At 43.8% G+C, this 21,905-nt stretch overlaps 1 protein-coding gene and 1 pseudogene across 3 annotated transcripts; both read right to left on the minus strand.

The window, feature by feature from the left end:
• Positions 1 to 291: 291 nt before the first annotated feature.
• On the minus strand, positions 292 to 1,394 carry LOC137202749 (histamine N-methyltransferase pseudogene; annotated as a pseudogene).
• A 3,523-nt stretch (positions 1,395 to 4,917) lies between these two features.
• On the minus strand, positions 4,918 to 15,976 carry MFAP5 (microfibril associated protein 5). Of its 3 annotated transcripts, XM_067695646.1 has the most exons (10): positions 15,706 to 15,975; positions 15,122 to 15,181; positions 14,127 to 14,162; positions 11,031 to 11,075; positions 10,233 to 10,265; positions 9,767 to 9,802; positions 8,171 to 8,197; positions 7,344 to 7,431; positions 6,645 to 6,718; positions 4,918 to 5,359 (listed from the first exon to the last, which is right to left on the minus strand). In XM_067695646.1, exons 2-10 carry the CDS (start codon positions 15,177 to 15,179, stop codon positions 5,247 to 5,249), a joined length of 510 nt encoding a protein of 169 aa, XP_067551747.1. In that variant the 5' UTR covers positions 15,180 to 15,181; positions 15,706 to 15,975; the 3' UTR covers positions 4,918 to 5,246. The 3 variants fall into 3 exon arrangements, with proteins under 3 accessions (XP_067551747.1, XP_067551748.1, XP_067551749.1); XM_067695647.1 differs by lacking the exon at positions 14,127 to 14,162 and having other exon boundaries at positions 15,706 to 15,973; XM_067695648.1 differs by lacking the exons at positions 11,031 to 11,075; positions 14,127 to 14,162 and having other exon boundaries at positions 15,706 to 15,976.
• Positions 15,977 to 21,905: the final 5,929 nt, after the last annotated feature.

The following is a 21,905-nucleotide window of genomic DNA, read 5'->3' on the forward strand; positions in this document are numbered from 1 at the left end:
TGGACAAATTGAAAGAAAAAAAAAAAGTTATCAGCTATTTTTTTTTTATTTTAAAAATCCATAGCACATATTTTATTAGTATTCCAGGAAATTCCATTGTAATCAACAAATGGAAAGGATTTTATTGTCAATAAGCCCGTGAAACTTAGTTGTTTCATTTTTCCAGATTATGTGGTATGTAGACAGATAGAAGGGATGGGATAAGACCAGCAGTGTCATATATGATTCCACATGGAAGTCCAAGAATGTCTTGGGATTTTCTAGATTTTACATATCAGAAAAAATGCTCTGTTTATGTTGTGAGATATATTTATAATTTTAATACACAAATAAGTGAATGATCAAAATTGTTCAAGCTATAGTATTTGAATACATTCTCATGGTGGATGTATATGCCTCAACCACTATGAAGCTCAGACTGTTATTGAAAAGAACCTTTCCCTCTTTCTTTACGCTGAATTCAGGGTCTTGCAGATCTTTCATAATTTCTGCTTTGAGATCAGGTGGTGCTGTTGTACTAAAGTTGCAGGTTTCTGTCAAAAAATCCCAAAGCAGGTCTTCATTTTCATTGCTGTCATTAAAACAGTCAGATATGTCCATGGTGGACAGAAGGTCATAACACTCATACTTAATCCCCAACTTGTCCAGCATCTGCACGAGGTCAGATGACTTGACATACTGGCAGAGGTCATCCCGGGGTAAGTGAGATCCGTACTTTTTCCATAGCTTGTCCCAGCCACTGGTTCTGGACACAAGAGTAATGAGAATCTTAGCACTGGTAGCTAAGAGACTATGGAAGAATTTCAGGGTGGCTGGGATGTCTTTTACATAATACAGCATCTGAATCATATGAATAAAGTCCCACTTCTGAAGTTCTTTTTTCTCCATCATTCTATTTTGATATTCAGGTGATGTCTCCTTATGCCAAGTAAACTTTATGTTCTCAAGGTTTGATGTCTTGGCTACAAGCTCTTTGTACTTGGTGATTTGTTCAGCCCTTGGTTCAACAACTTCATTGTTGATACTAACTCCTGGGTATTGAGCCTGCACTTTGGAGAGGATATGAAGATCAATTTCACCTGCACCTCCACCAATGCTTAGAATCTTAATTTCAGATTTTGTGTCTCCAATCCTTGCTATTATGCCCGGCAGCTTCTCGTCCATGAATTGCTGCATGCAATAGCACCATGCAATATCAGCATTGCTGATGCCCCGTGGAATTGTTGAGAAACCTCCGGAAAGATTCAACATATCTGCTATGGTCAGAAAACAAGCTCTTCATGGAAGATGCCATGTTTGGTTTTCCGAGAAAGACAAGGAGGGAGGGGAGGTCTAGCTTCCCTCTTCCCTTCCTTCTCTTCCCAGTTCCTTCTTTCTCTCTTCACCCGCACCAGTTTCTATCCAAAAAAAAAAAAACACACACACACAAAAAAGCCCTGCTTTGAATTTAACGTGCTGGAGAGGCTGGGTTTGCAAAGCTCGTTACTAAGTGACTATCAGCTATTTTTAAAACCATTGAGGGTTTGAGGTGAAGTGAAGCTCATTTTGTCAACAGGAAGTTATGGGCTCTGCACCTCTATTTATATAAACAACATTTGCTTTTCCATCTTGGGTTCTGCCCAGAAGTTGTCGTCTGACGCCGCTTCTGGCTCTGGTTGACTGGTTTTTAGAAAAAAAAAAAAACTGGCCACCTGTTCCTCTCCCTGCCACAGAGAAAGTCAAGTCACTTTCGCTGGTGTTTAGTTAGTGAAAAATGCTAAAACACACAAGGATTTCAATTTTTTAAAGTTTTTATTTATTTATTTATTTGGCTGCCTTGGGTCTTCGTTGCTACGCGCGGGCTTTCTCTAGTCGCGGCGAGCGGGGGCTACTCTGTTGTGGTGCGCGGGCTTCTCATTGCGGTGACTTCTCTCGTTGCAGAGCATGGGCTCTAGGCGCGTGAGCTTCAGTAGCTGTGGCTCACGAGCTCAGTAGTTGTGGCTCGTGGGCTCTAGATCGCAGGCTCAGTAGCTGTGGTGCACAGGCTTAGTTGCTCTGCGACACGTGGGATCTTCCCAGACCAGGGATAGAACCCATGTTCCCTGCATCGGCAGGCGGATTCTTAACCACTGCGCCACCAGGGAAGTCCCAAGGATTTCAATTTTTATTGGAGTGTTGTATTTTTAACCTAATCTTTGCCTCCCTGAATTTGACTAAACTCTAAGCACAGCCCTGCCCCACCTCCACTGTGCTTCTGATGTTCATTCTACCCTGTAAGGTTCCAGATGGATCGGTATGGAACTCGGGTCCTCTTCACCACACTTTGCAAATTCCCTTCTCCCAGACAGATTTGTGAATTCCCAGAGCCTCCGGGTTCCCCTGCTCTGATGTCAACCCATCATCCCTCTGCCATCTCCTTATCCCCCTTATCTGGTACTCCTCCAACTTCTGTTTCTTCTCAGATGTCTCTCTTAACTGTGTTACAGCTGCTTCAGTACAGAAGGAAGGTGAACCTTAAGAGACTGCCAGTTGCTGGCACCTCTGACCAGGTGTAAAGTATTTGGCTAAACATCAGCTCTCACCACGAGTGCCCGAGGCAGGGGAGGGACGAGCTTGTGGCTGGCAACACATACTGCTTGAGGTCATCAAAAGTGGGGAGACAGCTTGGGGTTTGCACCATCTGAGTCAAATGAATACTTAGAGAGTGTGCAAGGAGCTCTTTTTAGAGAGTATAGTGCATGCTTGAATTTCCAGAACTTCTTCATTCAAGGAGGGAGGAGAATTTTCTTTAATCAGAAGCATGAAATATGGGAAAAGGTTAGGCTCAGAGCAGGATCAACTCAATTTTGGAAGATAAAATAAGAGTAAAACTTTTTTTTTTAGGTGAGGTGAGTAGGCAGGTGAGTCTCTTCAAGGTACCAGGAAGGCATTCAGTCACAAATTGCTTAACGGTACTTTCACCCGATCTGTTAATTCCAACATTAAAGACATTACGGTTCCTTGTTTAAGAAGGTTGTCACTTGTGTTCACCAGGAAAAAAATAATGTTAATACCATAAAGAGTGAAATGTTTTCACATCCTTTTATGGGGAGGATCAAGGAAAGAAAGCTAGAACATCGGGAACTGAAATGGGTCGAGAGTAAAATGGAGCAAGAAGGAGGTGAATGGAATTCTGCAAACGGGGAAGAAAGGACAGAGGGGAAGAACTAGGACCAAAAGCAACCCCCCAAAACTGCCCTGGGACTGTTCTTAGAGGAAAGTTATGAGGGAAAATAAGCCTTTGTAAGGGTAAGGAAAGAAAGGACGGAAAGTGAGTTAGAAGTGTTGGTTTACATATAGAGACGAGTACAAAAGGCAGAGGATATCAGAACAGTAAGAAATGGCAAAGCACGGGAATTTGATGATGCAAAAGAAAAACGAGGGTGAAACACAGAACTTCACCCAGTAAGACTAAAGGAGGCAGAAAAGAAATGGAATTTTCTAGAGGACCCAGGAGGGGACCACGTCTGGGGGAGAGTAAACAGATTTGTAATGTTGGAGAACCAGTGGTCAAGTTGTGGAGGGAAGGAGGAAACAATGGAGAAGAGCAGAACAGAGAAATGTGAGCGATGCTGCCACTCAGCTTTCAAAATGGGATCAAAGCCTAAGTTCAGGCCTTCTTTCTAAACATAGAAAAAGAAATAACCAGACCAAAGACCACTGCCTTCTGAGAAGGAAATTGGGAACATTTATTTTAAATGTTTAATTTGCAGTATACCCAATACTGGGATTGGGGTGCTTTCTGGTGGGAATGCCACCTCTCGTTCAGTAGGCAATTGGAGGGTCAAGTTCATGAAGAGACTGAAATGATTCTTGGAAACTCTGTGCCTATGAGATGCCTCTACAGTGGCTACAATGTCCCTTGACTATGTCTGTCTATATACGAGTACATTTGCTTTGAGAGATTGGGGTAGGGCTTACATGCTTTGGGGCTTTTCTAGCGTTTCTCTTTAATCCGTTGTGCAAATCCTATTAAATTAAATTGCTTCTTAACAGCAAGAATCTTGTCCTCATTTAGGTAGTATTTCCGCAAGGTGAAAGGAATCCAACCCTTACCAAGTTGAATTCTGTAACATATAACATCTAGGCTTTGAGTAAAATGAAAAATGCATTTAAATCTCAAACCATCGAGTTAAAAGAAACCTTAGAACTAACATAAATTTAACTTTGTCATGTTAAAGATGGGGAAATTAGACCAGGGCCTAGTGAGAGAACATGACTTAACTGAGGCTGCCTGGTTACTGCTAGAGCCAGGATTAGAATGCAGGTTGCCTGAATATTGTGTTTCTTTTACTCTTTCCTGTAAACCATCAGGTAAACTTTATACTTGTGTGTTGAAGTTCAGGTCTGAATTCCCTTCTTATGCCCCAAGTCAGGCTACTCTAGAATCCATTTGCACAACATAATCTCCACAGGTTTTGGGAAGTGGTGAGGATAAAAGAAGTACCAACCACTCAAGGAAATTAGGAGCAAGGATATGCTTTCACATTAAGTTGTCTAATTAACTTGTGGAGGTGGGCTAACCCCCATACTACCCTAAATGAGTGGGTAAATGAGACTTGCTAGCCCTACTTGCCGACTGAACAACTGCATGAAAAATTGAATAGTTTTATACCTGGTGTACTCCTCTCTCTTTAGCCTTGGTCTTGTATAACTCGGCTCTGGAGAATTTTCTACGACTACAAAAATTACCATAATTCTTCTCCTAAAAAGGACCTACCAGGCAAATGTTAGGACAATCCAGCAAAATAATTAATAAAAGTAAAGGGGACTATGTAGGTGAATGGGGGTTAATCTAGGAAACTCTTGAACGAAAAATAAAGTTCCATGGTTAGTTAAGGTAGACAGTGATAACGTCTTCCACCCTAAGATCTATCTCAAACAGATTCAGTAGTTAACTATTATTTTTAATCATTTTATTGAAGTCTATTTTCCCTTGAAATTGTATGTAGAATGTTTGTATCGAAGCCACATGGTATATCTACTAGGTCTATGATATGGGGAAGCAGCAAAACCATGCAATACTATAGACTATTTTAAGTACTGAAGAATGAGATAAATGGGTGAAAAATCAAGAAGTAGGGGCAAAAGCTAGACATCGCAATGGGATTGGTTTAAGAAATACTCATGTCTATGGGTTGGCTGACAATGGTTGGACAAGAAGTTCCCTCTTAGAGCAGTTCCCTCTCCCTCCCACCCACACATTCTTTCTTTCCTCTTCCTTGACATCACAGACCACTGGGTCTCTGCAAGTTCACATCATCACAGGGGGGAAGGCGGAAATAGCTGGAGCGACGGAGTCGCCTTGGGGGTAGACCAGCCATCTGACGGCAGAGTTCATCTAGAAGAGAAGCAGAGCATAACGGGATGAGGATGCGGGAAGATGGCAAGGGCTCGTGTCTTAAGGAAAGGGAAGACTGCAGGATGGTGTAGTGAAAAGGTTGAAGAGAAATAGATCAGGGTTAGAACCCCAGCCCTGCCACTTACTGGTTATTTACGTCCTACCAGAAAGTTTAACTTTTCTGAACCTCACTATCCCTTTCTGTAAAACAAGCATTAAAATACCCACCTCAACAAGGTAGTTGTCAGTATGAAAATGAAAAAATGGATACAAAGGTACCTAGCACACTGGTGGTCGGTAAATTTTAGTTTCCTTTATACACCTTGCTCCCAATTCTTCTAATTGTGGACTTATTAAACAGCAAAAATATGAGGTCCAGTCATTCAATATACATTTAAATGTTTACTATGTGAAAATGGCTAACTTTAGCAAGTCCCCTGAGACACTTGAAAGTGCCTGGAGTCCCAAATACTCATCCTCAATGTCAAGGTGCTTCCCTTGCAGGTGGCTTGCACAGAGCCAATTGGGGGCAAGCAGCTAGTTTCCTTCTGCGAAGTTAAGTACAGCTCTTACTCAGGGGCTTGGTGTAAGGCGGGCTGCTGAGTCAGAGTGGTTTTCGTGTGTGGTGCCTTTGCTGACCACAGCCATCGTTTGGGGCTGGCCAGGGGCAAGGTGACAAATATCTTTTTTCCCACCATGCACAGTCTATAACCACACACTCTGGACCCTTGTAAAATCTTTCTACCTTCCTCTACCTCTGACATTTCACAATAAGCAAGGTGAATGGTTCTTGGAATTGGTGGAATGTTTAAAAGGTAGCTGGTGTCTAGGAGTCCAGTTGATTTTTCACATATCCAAATGCTACTGCCTCCAAATCAGTGGCTTTCCCCGCCCCCCCCCCCCCCCCCGAGTTATGAACGTGGCTGCAGACGAGTAGAGACTGTTATTTTTAATGGCTGACTTGGCCTTCCATCTAGAAGTCTGCTGAATGATCTTCAAAGCAACCGGAGCATCTGAAATTTCTATCTCTATGTAAGAGAAGTTAGGGGTTACTGTCTAGTTGGAAAGAGATCTGGGGAGGGGTGCTTTTCTTAGGGTTACATATATAGTAAGCGTACTGCTTTCCTTAGATTGTTTATTTGGGGTAACGTGTTGGAACGGGAGCTATTGTACGTCAGGGAATAGCCTAAAGCCCTCCTGCAAAGCCAGACCTTGGATCTGTTAGCGTCTTGTGCCTAGTTATCACTCTCATTACCGTCCCTCCCCACTAAAAAGCCAGTCTTACCTTTCATAACTTCATGCTCTTTACAGACAAGACGGGAGCAGACCTCATTGTTGATGATGTACATACGCCGTAAACTGCCACCAGTGCAAATGTCACGGTGCAGGAAGGAGATAGAAAAAGCATTGAGAGGGAGATCTAGCCTCGGCCTGCAATGCCTCTTCAACTCCTGTATGTCCCACTCTTCTCTATCTGTTCTCCCCTTATCTGGATCTCCTTAAGTGTTTCAGACTTCTTCCTCACACTCCCCGCCCCACCCCACCTCCCCAAGTAGTGTAGGAGACGGGAATGGGATCAATCACTCTTCTTGGTGACACTTTGCACACTCCACCTAGACTCAAGCTTCATACTCCTCCCCACCATTCCCTACTATTTTCTACCTTCACACTTGGATGTTTAGCTCCAGCCTTTTTCAGTGAGGTGGAAAATTTGATAGACTGGAGTTTCCCTCATGATGATCCTGCCTCCAGCCCCCACCTTCCTTTGCCTTCTAGCGTCTACACTTACTAGTCAAACTGTTCTCTGTGTGCCTCAATCCCTACTCCACGTGCTCATTGGCACCTTCAGGAGTAGCTAAGAGGGTTATGCTAAGAAACGTGTGCCCCTCCAAAGACTGAAATTCCACAGGGATGCTCATTAAATAGTTACTGACACGAAAGCACTATCATGGACGATGCTCTCTAGGTGTTCTGGGACCTTTACCTGGTAAAGCATAATTGATGGATGCATTGCTTCACTGGCCGATGCACAGAGTAGAGTCTTGTGCAGGCAAATTTCTCATCCCGGCACTCTGAAGAGGCCCAACATAAAAAACACGGGGAGGCATAACAAACAGGCATGAACAAAGGGTTAAGGGGATGGAGGAGGGGAGAGAGAGCTGGGGAAAACCTACAAAGTAATCTCTACAGGGGATCACTGTAAGTTGGGGCATGTTCTTCCTGTCACCAAAACAAAGCAATAATAGAAGTTGGCTAAAAAATGAAATTTAGGTGCTTCCCTACCTGGAAGGAAAGTGGGTTAAAATAGTCCCTGAGGTCTCTTCTAGGAAAAAAATCCTTCTAGGGTTATGCAGGTGGCAACATGAAATATCAAATGCTAGCAGTCCCATTCTGAAGAATTTGAATTCTAAGGTGGGTCACTATTTCTCTGTTCTGGTGGGTTTTCAACCCTATCTGCACATCAGAATTATCAGTACATTAGAGAAAGCATGACATCTACAGTCATATGGAGTCCTTGCAGTCACTTCCCAACCCACTAACCAACAGATAGTGTCCAAAGGTAGTTTAGGGAGAAGACTGGTCTGGGACCATGCAACGGTGGTCCCATCTTTTTCCCATGACTTTTAGAACAGGAGCTCGTAAAACAGTGGGATGGGGTGGGAGGATAATGAAGAGTATTACAAATACGCTTTGAGATAGAATTGGAAATAAACTAGAAGATGTACCAAGTATCCTCCCAAGAGCAAGGACAAGGAATTCTCAGGAAGGAAAAACAAAGCTTAAAAAAAGACATGCAAAAGACATTCATACCTGTGGTGGTATTTTTATCGGACGAGGCTAGAAGGCAAAAATTTTATTCAGTTATTACTGCTTCTAGAAGTCACTGCCCTGTAACTGTCATGTTGCCTTACTTGAGACCCACGTGCGGCACCCATAAGTAGATGAATTAATAACTCTTTTTTAGCCACTTCTAAAAGAAAACCCATAATGGGGTGTTTTGATCCACAAAATTGAAGAGATTTAACATGATTTTAAATGATTTTTGTCTTTCTCCTTTCTCTCCTAGAGAGTTGAGAAACTCATTGTATTGAGAATATCTTTGTTTCTATCAAGAGGCAAATTTAGTAGAAACACAAGGCAACGAGCCATGCTCAGAAGAGCGTCATCCTGGAGCTAAGGGGAGAAAAGATTATTATTCTGCTGTGGAAGCTCTAGATACATCATCATGGGTTCTTGGATAAAAGTTATTTGGTAAAGAATAGCAAGGGTCATAGTCACATCCAGCCCTAACCTAGGGGCAGGTTAAATACCAGCGAAGTTTGTAAAATGGAGAGTAAGTCAAGGAGTAAGATGAGTCTTGAGGAAATAGACTAACCACGGGAGTTATCTGTAAGAATGTCTTTGGAAGGGTTGCTTATAGGATACCGTAGGAAGAATGCTATATCTGTCGCATGGTTTCAATTACAGATTTATATGTTGAGAATTCTCAAACTTATATGTCTAGCCCAGATCTTTCTCCTAATACACTCAAGACCTACAAATCCAACTGCCATTTTTGTGGAAGAGTTCATGGATTTTTTTTTAAAAAAGATCCTTCCATATCTCAAACTGCCTTATCTTTCCCCTTCACCAATATTCACATTGGTACCACCATCCACCCAATAGCTACCGTCTACCTAATAAAAAACTGGACATCATCTCAACAGTCCCTGCTCGCTGACAGCTCATTTCTCTCCCTTACCTCTAACGCAGTTCAGGCCATCATATTTTATTGGGACTAGGCAAAAGCATTCTCACTGGCTTTCCAGTTCATGAATCTGCTTAGGACCTTCCTTTGCATGCATTATTCTCTGATTGGTTTTCATTTCCATTCTAAGCCTTTGCCCATATTGTTTTCTTTACCTAAAAGCTCTTCCCCTTTCTATTCACTTGTCTTTCAAGAATCAACCTGGTCAATATGCCTTCCATAAAAGCCCTTCCTAACTCCCAACACAAAGTATAGTCAAGGACTCTGAGTCTTCCACAGCTTCTTTTGCTTATCCTGATTATAGCATTTGTAAAACTGAATAAGGTTATCCATTCCTTTGTCTATCTCGTCTACTAGACAAAAGATATCTAGAAGAAGATCAGTTTTGTTCACCCTTGTCTTACCTTTACCCATCCAGTCTCAGAAACTTGGAGAGAAAAATCAAGTCTTGGTATTTTGTGTATCAAACCCCTCGCGCAGTTCTTGCTTGTTAGGGGATCAAAAATGTCTTTAATTTAACTTATACTGTTGGACAATTGTGCTACATAAAATGGTAGCCCTAATTAGGATCCTTCACCAGCCATACTGCCTTCTGTCATGGGGGATAGGGAAAGACCAGAACGGGCCCAGTGGCCCTGGGATCCCAGATCTGAACTTACCCAGGTCATCTGTGGGAGGCTTGATATCGGCCAGAACTGAAAAGGCACAAAACAGCGGTGTGAGGAGGGTTTCGAATTGGCAAAGGGGAAGGCAGAAGGCAAGAGGGAAGAATATAGATAACAGGACAAAGTCAAGACTGTGGCTGGGTTTGTGTATTATGTCCGAGGGAATAAAGTTAATTGAAAATAATTAAATATTTTTTGAATATTATTTGGCCTGTTGACATGATGCTAATTTTTGGAAGACTTTAATTCATGCTTTTTTAAGCTATTAATCCACTTTGCTTCCTGTTTTTAGAGGACTAGCAGGATTCTTTCCTTTTATCCCACCGTCACTGAACAACATCCCTTTCCCTGTGATAAAAATACATGATTAATTCAAGAGCTGGAATAAATAATTGTGAATATTAACAAGAATCACGCCATCTTTAAGGAGATGAAACATACCTGTAGGAGTGAAACCTACCTGTTTCATCTGTAGCAGGATCATTCACCAGATCTGCAAAGATACAACATAGGGAATGAAAAATGCAACTCGGAAAAGTAGCAAAGAGGAGCCGGATGAAGGGATGATGATCTAAAAGGAGGCAAGATTGAAGTGAAAGAATGTGGACTCTTGGGGAAAATATAAGGGAGCGATAAAAAGATTGGGCATGTTTAGAGCCCTCGGTGGCATCTAAGATAGACAACAGAGCTCTGAACCTCAGCAAGTCCCCTACATACAAATGAGTTCTGTTTCGAGAGCACCTTTGTAAGTCCAATTTGTTCGTAAGTCCAACAAAGTTAGCTTAGGTACCCAACTCACACAGTCGGCTATGTGGTGCTGTACTGTAACAGGTTTATAATACTTTTCACACGAATAATACATAAAAAACAAACACAAAAAATAAACATTTTTAATCTTACAGTACCTTGTAAAGTACAGTAGTACCAGCTACATCACTGCTGCTTTTACACTTGCTTCTGGACATCCTGGGCTTGAAATAAAGATGCTGTACTACTGTACTCTATACAGTACTGTGCAGTAAAGTACACAAAAGCACATCCACTTGTAGAGCATGCACACACGTGACAATGTACGCCAGACACAAGAACTAACTTAGGTGATTGGACATGAGAATGTTCAAATCTTTGAAAGTTCGCAACTTGAAGGTTTGTATGCAGGGGACTTACTGTTCTAGTCTTCCTTTAAGGAAGGATGTACAGACCTCAACCCTTCTATCCCCAGTTTGAAAGCAAAGAAATAAACAAAAGAGTATCCTACTAGGATCTTCTGTGAATGTCTCTGGAGTCACTGGAGTCACATCATCTGCATAAAAACAATCGGGAAACATTTTCTGAGCATTCTCTGTCCCCCACCCCTACACTTGCACGCCCAGTAAGTGAAATTGACAAGCACAGTAGACTCATAGTAAGATCCCAAAGTGTTTTTCTTTCTTTGCTTCCCAGCCTAAGTCCTTTCCCCTGTAGCCCAAACAAATGTCACACTTTCCTACTTCCATAAATATACCTGTACAGTCCTAACACTAGAGAGTCCTTCTCCCTGTGTGCTCCTTATTTAGAGGAATGAATGAACTACATGGCCATTAGACAGTCCACCACAGGCACGCCCTTTCTCGGTTAGACTTCGGTTTAGTGTTGGACTGCAAGAATGACTTCTTCATCCTAGCATATAATAACAGGTACAGCTAATTTGGGATTACTATGTACTTGTTTTTACAGATGGTAAAACTCAGGACCAGGAGAATAAATAACTCACACAAGGTCATAGAGCTTGTTAATAATTATAATGGATTGATGACCTCTTTGCAATACTTATTTAAAATGAAAATTGTTTTTCTCAAACAGACTGTGACTTTTAAAAACTTTTTGTTTTATATTGGAGTATAGTTGATTAACAATGTTGTGATAGTTTCAGGTGTACAGTAAAGTTATTCACTTATAGATATACATGTATCTATTCTTTTTCAAACTCTTTTCCCATTTAGGTTATTTAATATTGAGCAGAGTTCCCTGTATACAGTATACAGTCCCTGTTGATTATCCATTTTAAATGTAGCAGTGTGTACATGTCAATCCCAAACTCCCTAGCTATCCCTTCCCCCCTGGTAACCATAAGTTCGTTCTGTCTGAATCTGTTTCAAGCAGACTGTGATTTTGATATTCATAATTTGGATGTAATTGGATATCAGTCTGTTGATAGACTTTACACAAAAGAGTGTTCACAAAAGGTAACATTGGTAGTTTTCTGATGCTCAGTGATAAGTGAGGTAAAGAGAGGGGAGAGGAAATGCCTTGTTGTTGATCTTGGAAAGTAAATGCCGGAGGGGAAGAAATAAAAATGGTCCAGGTCTTAAGGTGGAAGCTATTTGGATAAACTAAGAAAACTGTATCTGAAACTGTACATAACAGCAGCTCCGGAAACAAATAGTCTCTGCTTTAAAAAGCAACATAACAAAGCGGTGTGAAGAGCTAAATGTTTGTTAACCATCCCACCGGTAATTAACCTTCACTGTAAATGGCTTAGAGTCATAATCTGTTTTACCCACTAGAGGTCAGCAAAATCACAGTTTGCCTTGAGGTCAGCTTATAAATGTTAGATTTAAAATCTGGTGAGAATAGCATTTTTATAAAGCATGTCAGAGTTACTGATCCTTGCACTAGAAGCAATACACAAAACGTTTTTTTTTTTTTTTTTTTTTTTTGCGGTACGCGGGCCTGTCACTGTTGTGGCCTCTCCCGTTGCGGAGCACAGGCTCCGGACACGCAGGCTCAGCGACCATGGCTCACGGGCCCAGCCGCTCCGCGGCATGTGGGATCTTCCCAGACCGGGGCACGAACCCGCGTCCCTTGCATCGGCAGGCGGACTCTCAACCACTGCGCCACCAGGGAAGCCCCACAAAACATTTTGAAGGAATTTCCCCTGCTTATTCCTTAACTCATCCTTTTAAAAAAAAAAATCCGGATAGAAGGTCATCAGATTGACAACAGCCTCATCTTTAACACTCAGTATAAGCTTTTGTCTTCCGGAACAAATTTTGATAAAAAGAATTCAAGTCTGCTCCAGTCCCACAGGATATTTGAAAAGCCACTGACCTGAACCATTCCAGAAGCTGTAAGAAGGGAGTGGATTCTCCCCGGGGTGCAGCCCTATCCTGCCCTGTTTCCCATTCTCTCCAGCTACATTCCGGTCCAACCACGCACAGAAACAGAGGGAGCAGTGGGCGAACAAAGGGTTTGAGAGTATCCTGGCTGTCTCCTCAGAATTCCAGGCAGAGTACTAGTTTTCTGTATATTCCTCAGTTTACCCACCTTTTCCATGAGCTCCCACCATCTGAATGCTTTATTAAGGATTCGTGAGTGTTCCCTGAAGGAACGTTTTCATCATTTCTTGTACTATTTCTGCATCACAAATCATAAAATAGGACTGGACCTTAACCAGCCCAAAGAAAGGAATTTGGATTTTTAGTTTTGCTACTGCTGACTATGACCTAGGTTCAAAAATGTAGGGATTCAGACCTCCGTACCCACAACAGAGAGAGAAAAAAAAAGAAGCTTTTCTATATTTTAGCTTCTCTACCAGGATGCACAGTAAGAAATGCTATTGTGCCTCAGTATACACAAAGATAACTGAAACAAGTTTAATAAGATAATACTTTACTCTGGTAATGTACTTGCAGTGTACTCTATTTTTATTTTAGTCTATCCTAACTCATTAACAGCCCCAGTTGTGACCCACTCATTTGGTTTCTGACCCATTAACCGGTTGCATACTGCAGTGCTCTCAGGGGTTGGGAAAAACAAGAGAACTTATGTTAGGTACCTGGAGGCAGCCTGGGAATGTTGATGAGAGTATCCTTCATCAAGCTGAAGGAAGTGGCCCTTTGGAAGCCAGAACTTTTGGGTTCTGTCTGATTGTGCCACAGATGCTCTGGTGCTGGGAAGACTTCTTAGGTCTGCATTTTAGTTTCTCCACTATTACATGATTAGGAAAATGTTTTCTGTTAGGATCTGTGGGCATTTTCCAAGGGAGTGGAAATGAGACGGACATAGAGAAGGTCTGGGGAAAGTTATTTCAGTAGTTCAAAAGAGAACAAGAATGTTTTATGAATGGGCTCTTAGTCCCCCGACCAGGGATCGAACCCGTGCCTCCTGCAGTGGAAGCATATAGTCCTAACCACTGGACCACCAGGCAATTACCAGGATAATAGGATTGTTGAACTAGTGAATTAGATCCTATTATTTCCCACACCTTGGCAATGCTTCTCTGTGTTGTATTACAAATTCTTGAACTCTAACCGTTCGGCTACATTGTCCTAATAAGAACCTCATCAGAGCCCAGTTCCAAGGGTTCACCTACCTCCTCTTTGGCTGTTGACCCCTAGGGGTGTCCAGTCTGTATCAAAGGAAGGAGAAAATGTATGTGAATGAGTCCAGCTCTATACCCCGTAAAGCTTGTATAAGATGAACCAGAAAATGATGGGAAAATTGTACTTTATCTTTCAGTGTTTTATTTCTGTTAGAGCTCAATGTAAAAGTATTCAGAGCGTTAGTGCTACACACAGACATGGGAACACTCAAAGAGAGCAGATTCCTGAGAACAAAGGCGAGCTCTGCTATGCCCTGACTCAAGAGGCCCTCTTGCCCTCAGTCCAGCCAGAAGGGGTAGGGTCCTGATCCACACAGAAGGCCGGCAGACTCTCTGATGTCCCATCCTTCTGTCCTCACAGCCAACCCCTGTTAACTGCACTACTGAACAAGTCCAAAAATTGTCATCTCACAGTCTGCATTTGGCCGAATTAAAAAAAAAAAAAGAGTAGGATTTTTTGAAAGCCAAGGTTCACTTTCTGTGGTCAATCTTCTAGTTCGATTCTTTGAAATCTGTGAAGATCATTTTTCATTTGTGTATAGATGTGGCAACATATTTTCTGTGTGCGTGTGAATCTGCTTGTGTGTAGGCTGGTACTAGTGTTTCTTAGGTGTATATATTCACTGTTTTCCTTCACTGTTTAAACTTGACTTTCTTGTGAGGTGATCCTTACATGTTTTTGTATGCATTTGTATATATCAGCTTCTTTATCCTTTGGGTTTTTTTTTTTCTTCACTGCCCGGCTTGCGGGATATTAGTTCCCCCGACCAGGGATTGAACCCACGGCAGTGAAAAGTGACGAGTTCTAACCACTGGATCACCAGGGAACTCGCCGTGTTCTTCTCTTTAATGGCAATTCTAGAGCTCAGTAGCAAGCATCTCTTCTCCTCTTCCCCTTCAGCCTCATTCCATCCAACCTCTAACGTACACCTCCACCCACATCTGAGGAAATGACATTTTAGGGAGAAAAAAAGGTAGGGACTCACCAGAGGGAATGATGAGTACAGTGAGAAACAGCAGCACTTTGGGTCCCAAAAGCAGCATATCTGACAGGTGGGCGGGGAGAATAGAGATTTCAATTGCAGGCAAGGATATCTGTAGGATCTCTGTCTCTGCATCTTCCCAGGAACTTTCCTAGTGCCCCTTAAGTCTCAGACCCTTCCTCTCTTTCACTCAAAATTTCTCCTTCAAATTCTATTCTTTGATCATTTGCCATTATTCTCTTTGCTTTTTTCCTACCAAGTCAGAGGAAATTTTATACTGTAAATGGTTTATGATGACCCCCGACCTGTGGCGTCTTTCAACCCTAGTGTCTAATCTTCTGTTTTGAAATCTGTGGCTTTTTAATATCATCTGCTCATCTTGGTGTCTCCTCATTGGGATTCCATGGATAATTGGGATGTCTGTTCAATTCTAAGTCAGTGACATTCCCCATTGCCTTCTTCCAGCCTTTCAAAACACACACACACACACACACACGCACACGCACACGCGCGTGCGCGCGCGCACACACACACACACACTCCCTACCCCTGTCTATTTAGGGTTTTAGACAATCAAAACAACTCACTGTTTACGGTTCTCTGCTCTTTCCACCGAGTCCTTTGGTTGTTGAATGTGTCTCTCTCCTTCTCACTCTGTTCCACTTTGGCTGGAGAGTAAGATGAACAGGGCCACTCCCTGGAAAGGACTTCAAATTTGGCCTACTCTGAAACAATGAGATGAGGGAGAGCGAGGAAGAGAGAGAGAGAGGGAGGGAGGGAGAAAGCCGGGCTAGAGAGTCTGAAGCTGTGCTACAGTATGAGGCTGGGAGGAGAAGGGGGATGGGGCTTTGCAGTCACTCACACCCTCATTCCGAAGGTTCTGACCACGTTGTTGCTGCTCCTCCCTTGAAGGGCTGGCTGGCGCTCATATCTGCCTTCCTTCCGTGAGCCACGTTCTGACTCCAGCCTCCCTTTCTCCTTGGGTTCCTTCTTACCTAAAGAGCAGCTCCCCAGCCCCCTCCCCGGTCACGCGCCCAGAATCTGTTTCTATTTTTCTGGCCATCTTCCATATTGGAATCATTCCTCTAGCCCCCTTTCTCACTTTTGTCCTTTTAGAATTCCACACCAAAAATTTTCTTTGTATCCTTTTATTATTTTTTTTAATTTATTTTTTAATTTTTTGGCTACATTGGGTCTTAACTGTTGTGCACGGGCTTTCTCTAGTTGCGGCGAGCAGGAGCTACTCTTCGTTGTGGTGCGCGGGCTTCTCACTGTGGTGGCTTCTCTTGTTGCAGAGCACAGGTTCTAGGTGCGCGGGCTCAGTAGTTGTGGCTCACGGGCTCAGTAGTTGTGGCTCGTGGCCTTAGCTGCTCCGCGGCATGTGGGATCTTCCCGGACCAGGGCTCGAACCCATGTCTCCTGCATTGGCAGGCGGATTTTTTTTTTTTTTTTTTTGCGGTACACGGGCCTCTCACTGTTGTGGCCTCTCCCGTTGCCGAGCACAGGCTCCGGACGCGCAGGCTCAGTGGCCATGGCTCACGGGCCCAGCAGCTCTGCAGCATGTGGGATCCTCCCGGACCGGGGCACGAACCTGTGTCCCCTTCATCAGCAGGTGGACTCTCAACCACTGTGCCACCAGGGAAGCCCCTCTTTGTATCCTTATGTTTCTCTTTTTTCTTTGCCTCTTTCTTGACCTACACGTTTGACTCTCTCACCACCCCCTGCCCCCCTCACACGCCTTTGAGAATCTCATATATTGCTACATCCAGGCAAACAGACAGTACATGAGTTTTGTCCAAGAGGAGGGCTGCTGTCTTAGGAAAAGTTAAGGAACACAGAACCCTCATCTTTTTGAAATGTGGAGGAGCTCCATGAGAGGAGATTCCAGCCTTACGTTGTCTTTTGTCTTTGTTGAAGCTTATATTAAGAATCTTGGTTTCTGGAATCTTAAGGACAAAAATGCTATCAGAAGCCCAAAGAAAATTGGGGCCAAGTTCATTCTGCTTGCTTTATTTTCCATCAGTACTTTCCTTCATGTCACGTAATATGTACATAATGTTTTCCCTGATCCAGGAGCTATAAAAACTTTGTCTTCACTCTTATTCCTAGAAACTCTAGTGCTTAGACCATTACAACATCTCCACTTCGGAGGAATAAACTTGAATTACAGAAACTTCAAATCTGAAGAATGGTTGCCCTTACGTGCCCTTGCAGTGTGTAAATTTCAAGTTATCTGTTAGCTTCTTTAGTCTATATTTTGTATTTCCCTGATGAGCTAAATTAGAGAAGTGTACAGGTAGACAGAGCAGATAGTATTAATGGATTACAGACTAAAAGAAAGAAGAGAGTAAATGATGGAAAGGAAGGAAGGAAGAGAGGGAGGGAGGGAAGGAAGGAAGCTGTCACGAGCAAGGAAGAGCTATGGACATAGTCAGAAGTAAGCCAATAGCCCCTCTGGTTTCTCTTAGGAAGCTATACGTTCTCCATCTCTGAGATACATGGGTTCTGGTCAGTCCCCAGAACAAATCTGTGTACAAAACCCAGCTCTTCCTGGTCGGACCTGTCCAGAACTTGATCTTTTCCCACCTGTTCCACAATGAGAATGCAGAGGCTACAGAACAGATGTCTGGGGAGAGCCAGGGCAAGAAAAGGCAGGGAGGCAGGGGTGGGGGAAGAGACAAAAGCAGACGCAAAGCAGAACTGAGGCAGGGCCTACAACGGAGAGCCTAGAGCCACACTCATGTTTTCCATGAAGCACAGACAGATGGAGAAACTGAACTCAGGCCAGTCATTTGGCAGGGACAGCAATGACCTCAATGTGCTCCCAGCCAGAGACTGTAGCTTAGGAAGGCCTCCCCAGGCAGTAGGAGGGGGCGCCTTCCTAGGGTCTCGAGGGGGAGTCTGAAGTTAGGGCAGTAAAAACAGGAACAAAATGTTCAGAGCAAGGCAGGGGGAGCAGGCAGGCAGCGAGCAGGACCTCGCAAGGAAGGAAGGGAGAGGAAACAAGGAAGCACGGCAGGAACTGGCAGAAGAGCAGAAGCCACCATGTAGTCTTTCTTGGTCATTCAAGGATGCCGTTTACTTGAAAGTACTTGGGGTGATGTCTTGTTCATGGCAGCTCTGGTGGCCCCTTCTAGCACAAGTCCCTGTTTGTTTTCAGAGTCTCCGCTTGGACCCCCAGTTTTAGAGATCCTCTGATTTACTTTTCTCATTGGTGGTTATCATTTAATTACATCAAGTCAGAGTCAGCAGCCACGGTCAGGAATGAGCAACTACCATCCAGAGATGTGAGCCTAGACTCTTCCGAGGTTCTCGCTGACCCTGGGGAAAAACTCCCTGGGCAGCAGCCCACATACTCATCCAACACAGGGTGGATCTCCTGCGGGTCGAGGATGCAGGAAAGTCCTCCATGGAATTGACGGGCAGGTGAAGAAGCGACTTAATGTAGGCAATCTAATGTCTGAGACATCCAGGAAAATGTGAGTTTTACAAAGAGGTCTCCAATCAGGGGACGATGGGTAGAATGCAAAGAAAGAGAAGGGAGACAGGGATGAGAGACAGCATGCTGGTTTATTCATCTGTTTACTGGCCTGTGAAGAATACACCCATTAGCTGAAGGCCTCTGGGCAAACGTACAGAAACGTTATTACTACAGTCCGATCCAACTAAATTAAATCCAGGGCCTAAACACACACAAAAATCCCATAAAAGGAAGGAAAGGAAGGAAGGAAGGAGGGTTATACGAGGTGGGTGTGTGTGGGGGGGAGTGCTGTGTGTAGAGGGAATGAAGCAATAAAGTGGTAACAGCCAAACTTAAGAGATGGACCCAGTGGAGGAGTTAAGAGCCAGCAAACATATGTCCTCAGAGAACTTGGGCAAGGGAAGAGTTCCCGCTTCTCAGTAACCCATACCTCTCTGTTCTTCACGCCTCCATGCCTTGCACTTTCTGTTCCCTCCTTTCTCAAATATATATCCTCTTCCCAGCTCCAGGAAATAAATGCTGATGTGTACGTCAAAACCCAGCCCCATGCTGCTCTTGCTGGTCCCCTTTGCTTCTGAGTAGTTAATCATTCCCTCTTGAGCTACCTCTCTTTTTTAATCATTGTGGCATCAGCTTTATTATATTCTTTATAAATTTATTTTATTTTTTTGGCCACACCGCACAGCATGCGGGATCCCAGCTCCCCAACCAGCGATCGAACCCCTGCCCCCCCGCAGTGAAAGTGCAGAGTCCCAACCACTGGACTGCCAGGGAAGTTCCCCTCAACTTTATTGTATTCTTTTTTTTTTTTTTAATTTATTTATTTATTTTTGACTGCGTTGGGTCTTAGCTGCAGCACACGGAATCCTTCATCGCGGTGCGCGGGCTTCTCTGTAGTTGTGGCGCCCGGGCTTAGTTGCCCAGCGGCATGTGGGATCTTGGTTCCCCGACCAGGTATTGAACCTGCGTCCCCTGCCTTGGAAGGCGGATTCTTAACCACTGGACCACGAGGGAAGTCCCTATATTCTTTGTTTTACATGTCTGTGTTCTTGATTAGACTGAGAGGTTCTTACTCGTCTCTGGCCGACATAATGATCAGCACAGAACAACTCAAAATTTGGTCATTTGAATTGAGGTGAGACGAAGACTCGAAATATTTCGAGAGAGAAACATTCAAAAACTGAGTCAAATGCAAAGTAAAGGAGAAAGTTCTAGAGAAGAAAGTAGTTTGAGAGGCTATAGGAGCACAGCCAGTGGAACAACTAACCAGTGTTTTGATCCAATACGAGAGGAATAGACCTAAAGGAAACAGGCACAGAGACTGGGCAACAGTTATTCCAGAAATAAAGGAATTTTGGCAGAAGGGCTGTAAAATCAGTGCATGCGAAACATAAGTGACTTCTATCAACAATAATGAGTGCTTTTGTCTCATCGTTTTGCTTTGTGTAAATTTTCAGATGGTGCTGGTGGTCTTGCGCTGTTAGACCCACACTCTATGTAGTATCCACACTTACATTTGACTCCCTTGGTCTTGGTTGAGAGAGGAAACGTTCCCAGAAGCAAAGGAAGAAGCCGCAGATCTCTCAGGGCTCAGCATCAGTTTGCCAGCGTCACTCCCATGTCCTGTTGGTCTATAGGGTCTCAGTTCCAAGTTAAGGGGAGGAGAAATAGACTTTACCTCTTGATGGGAGGAGTGGCAAAAAAGTGTGTAGCCACATGTGTCACAAAGTTAAAATGAATCTTTTTAACAGATTAGACAAGGCCAAACAAAGAACATATGTATTTTGCCGTTTCCCTGAAACCTGATTTACCTCTCTTCACAATTCTAAGGACCTCTTGGATGCTCAATATGATACAAAAAGTTCAGTGTTATTTTCTTGTTTTCTGCAGCATCAGGCACTGTTGGCCTGTCCCTCCTTTTTGAAATGTGTCTTTCTCTTGGCACCTATGACATCACTTCCTTTGTTTTCCTCTTTAGCTTGGCTCAGCATTCTTTCTTAATTTCTTTTTCTTCTGTGTTTACCCTTAAATGCTGGTCGTTTTCAAGGTTCTTACCCCAGCCACCTCTTTTTACTACACCCCACTCCTGCGTCTCTATTTACCATCTACTGGCTTCTGCTTCTAGATCTGTACTTCAGTCTCTTCTACATCTGCGGGTGAAATAGTACATCTCTAGTTGGATGTCCCATTAGCACCTTGAGTCCGTCAGGCTTCATATTAGAGCAGGATCATTTAAGCAGAAAGGGGGGAAGCTAAAGAACAGACTCCCAGGAATAGCTACCAAGATTCTAGTGCCCCTCCCACCTTCTGGAGGCCACCTTCCGTGCTGAGATGCCACCACTCAAGCTCTGGATCCACGCTGGCTCTGCTAGAATCCACACCAGCAGAACGGATCCTCACTCCCTGCCTCTCTCTTCACTTAACCTTGGTTTTGAGTTCAAGACTTAGATCAGTGCATATGGTTGCTGAAACCTAGCTATAGGATTCAAACTCTAGCTATCGGAGAGTCTAGGCTATGTCGTTTTTAGTTTTCCACCCTCTGTAATCCAGGAAGGTGCCCAAGAAGAAGCTTCAATAAATGTTGAGCAAGCCCTAGTTTTGCATGTGTAAAATTGAGTCATGCTCCCTGCAGAGTCCCCCCCATACTAGGACTATGGTGCCACCATCACCCCATTACCCAACTGAAGCACGGGGTCACCTCCAGTTTCCTCGGTTTCTCTCTTTCCCTCACCTTGAGTCCCAACACACACAACACACAACACACACACAGATACACACACACACACACACACAGTCTTTCAAATCTATCCCTTTTCTCTATTATGTCCATCACCACTTTAGCTCAGTTCGGTCCAGTCATTGCTCTAACGGAGTCTTAACTGGTCTCCCAGTTCTGGCGTTTCCCCACCTTTATTTATAATACAAAGCACTATGAGCAATATTTCTAGCATTACTCAACCTAGGTTACTCTGGCTTAAAAACCTTAGAGGAGGAGGGCTTCCCTGGTGGCGCAGCGGTTGAGAGCCCACCTGCCGATGCAGGGGACGCGGGTTCGTGCCCCGGTCCACGAAGATCCCACATGCCGAGGAGCGGCTGTGCCCGTGAGCCATGGCCGCTGAGCCTGCGCGTCCGGAGCCTCTGCTCCGCAACGGGAGAGGCCGCAACAGTGAGAGGCCTGCACACCACAAAACAAAACAAAAGAAAACCTTAGAGGCGCTTCATTATCCTTAGGATACGGTCGGAACTTCTCAGTTCCCTCTCTCATCACCAGTGCTCTAACCCACCCACCCCGACACATGCTGCATC

Source organism: Pseudorca crassidens, chromosome 11 (genome assembly GCF_039906515.1).
Source record: "Pseudorca crassidens isolate mPseCra1 chromosome 11, mPseCra1.hap1, whole genome shotgun sequence".
In the NCBI taxonomy this organism is placed as follows: domain Eukaryota; kingdom Metazoa; phylum Chordata; class Mammalia; order Artiodactyla; family Delphinidae; genus Pseudorca; species Pseudorca crassidens.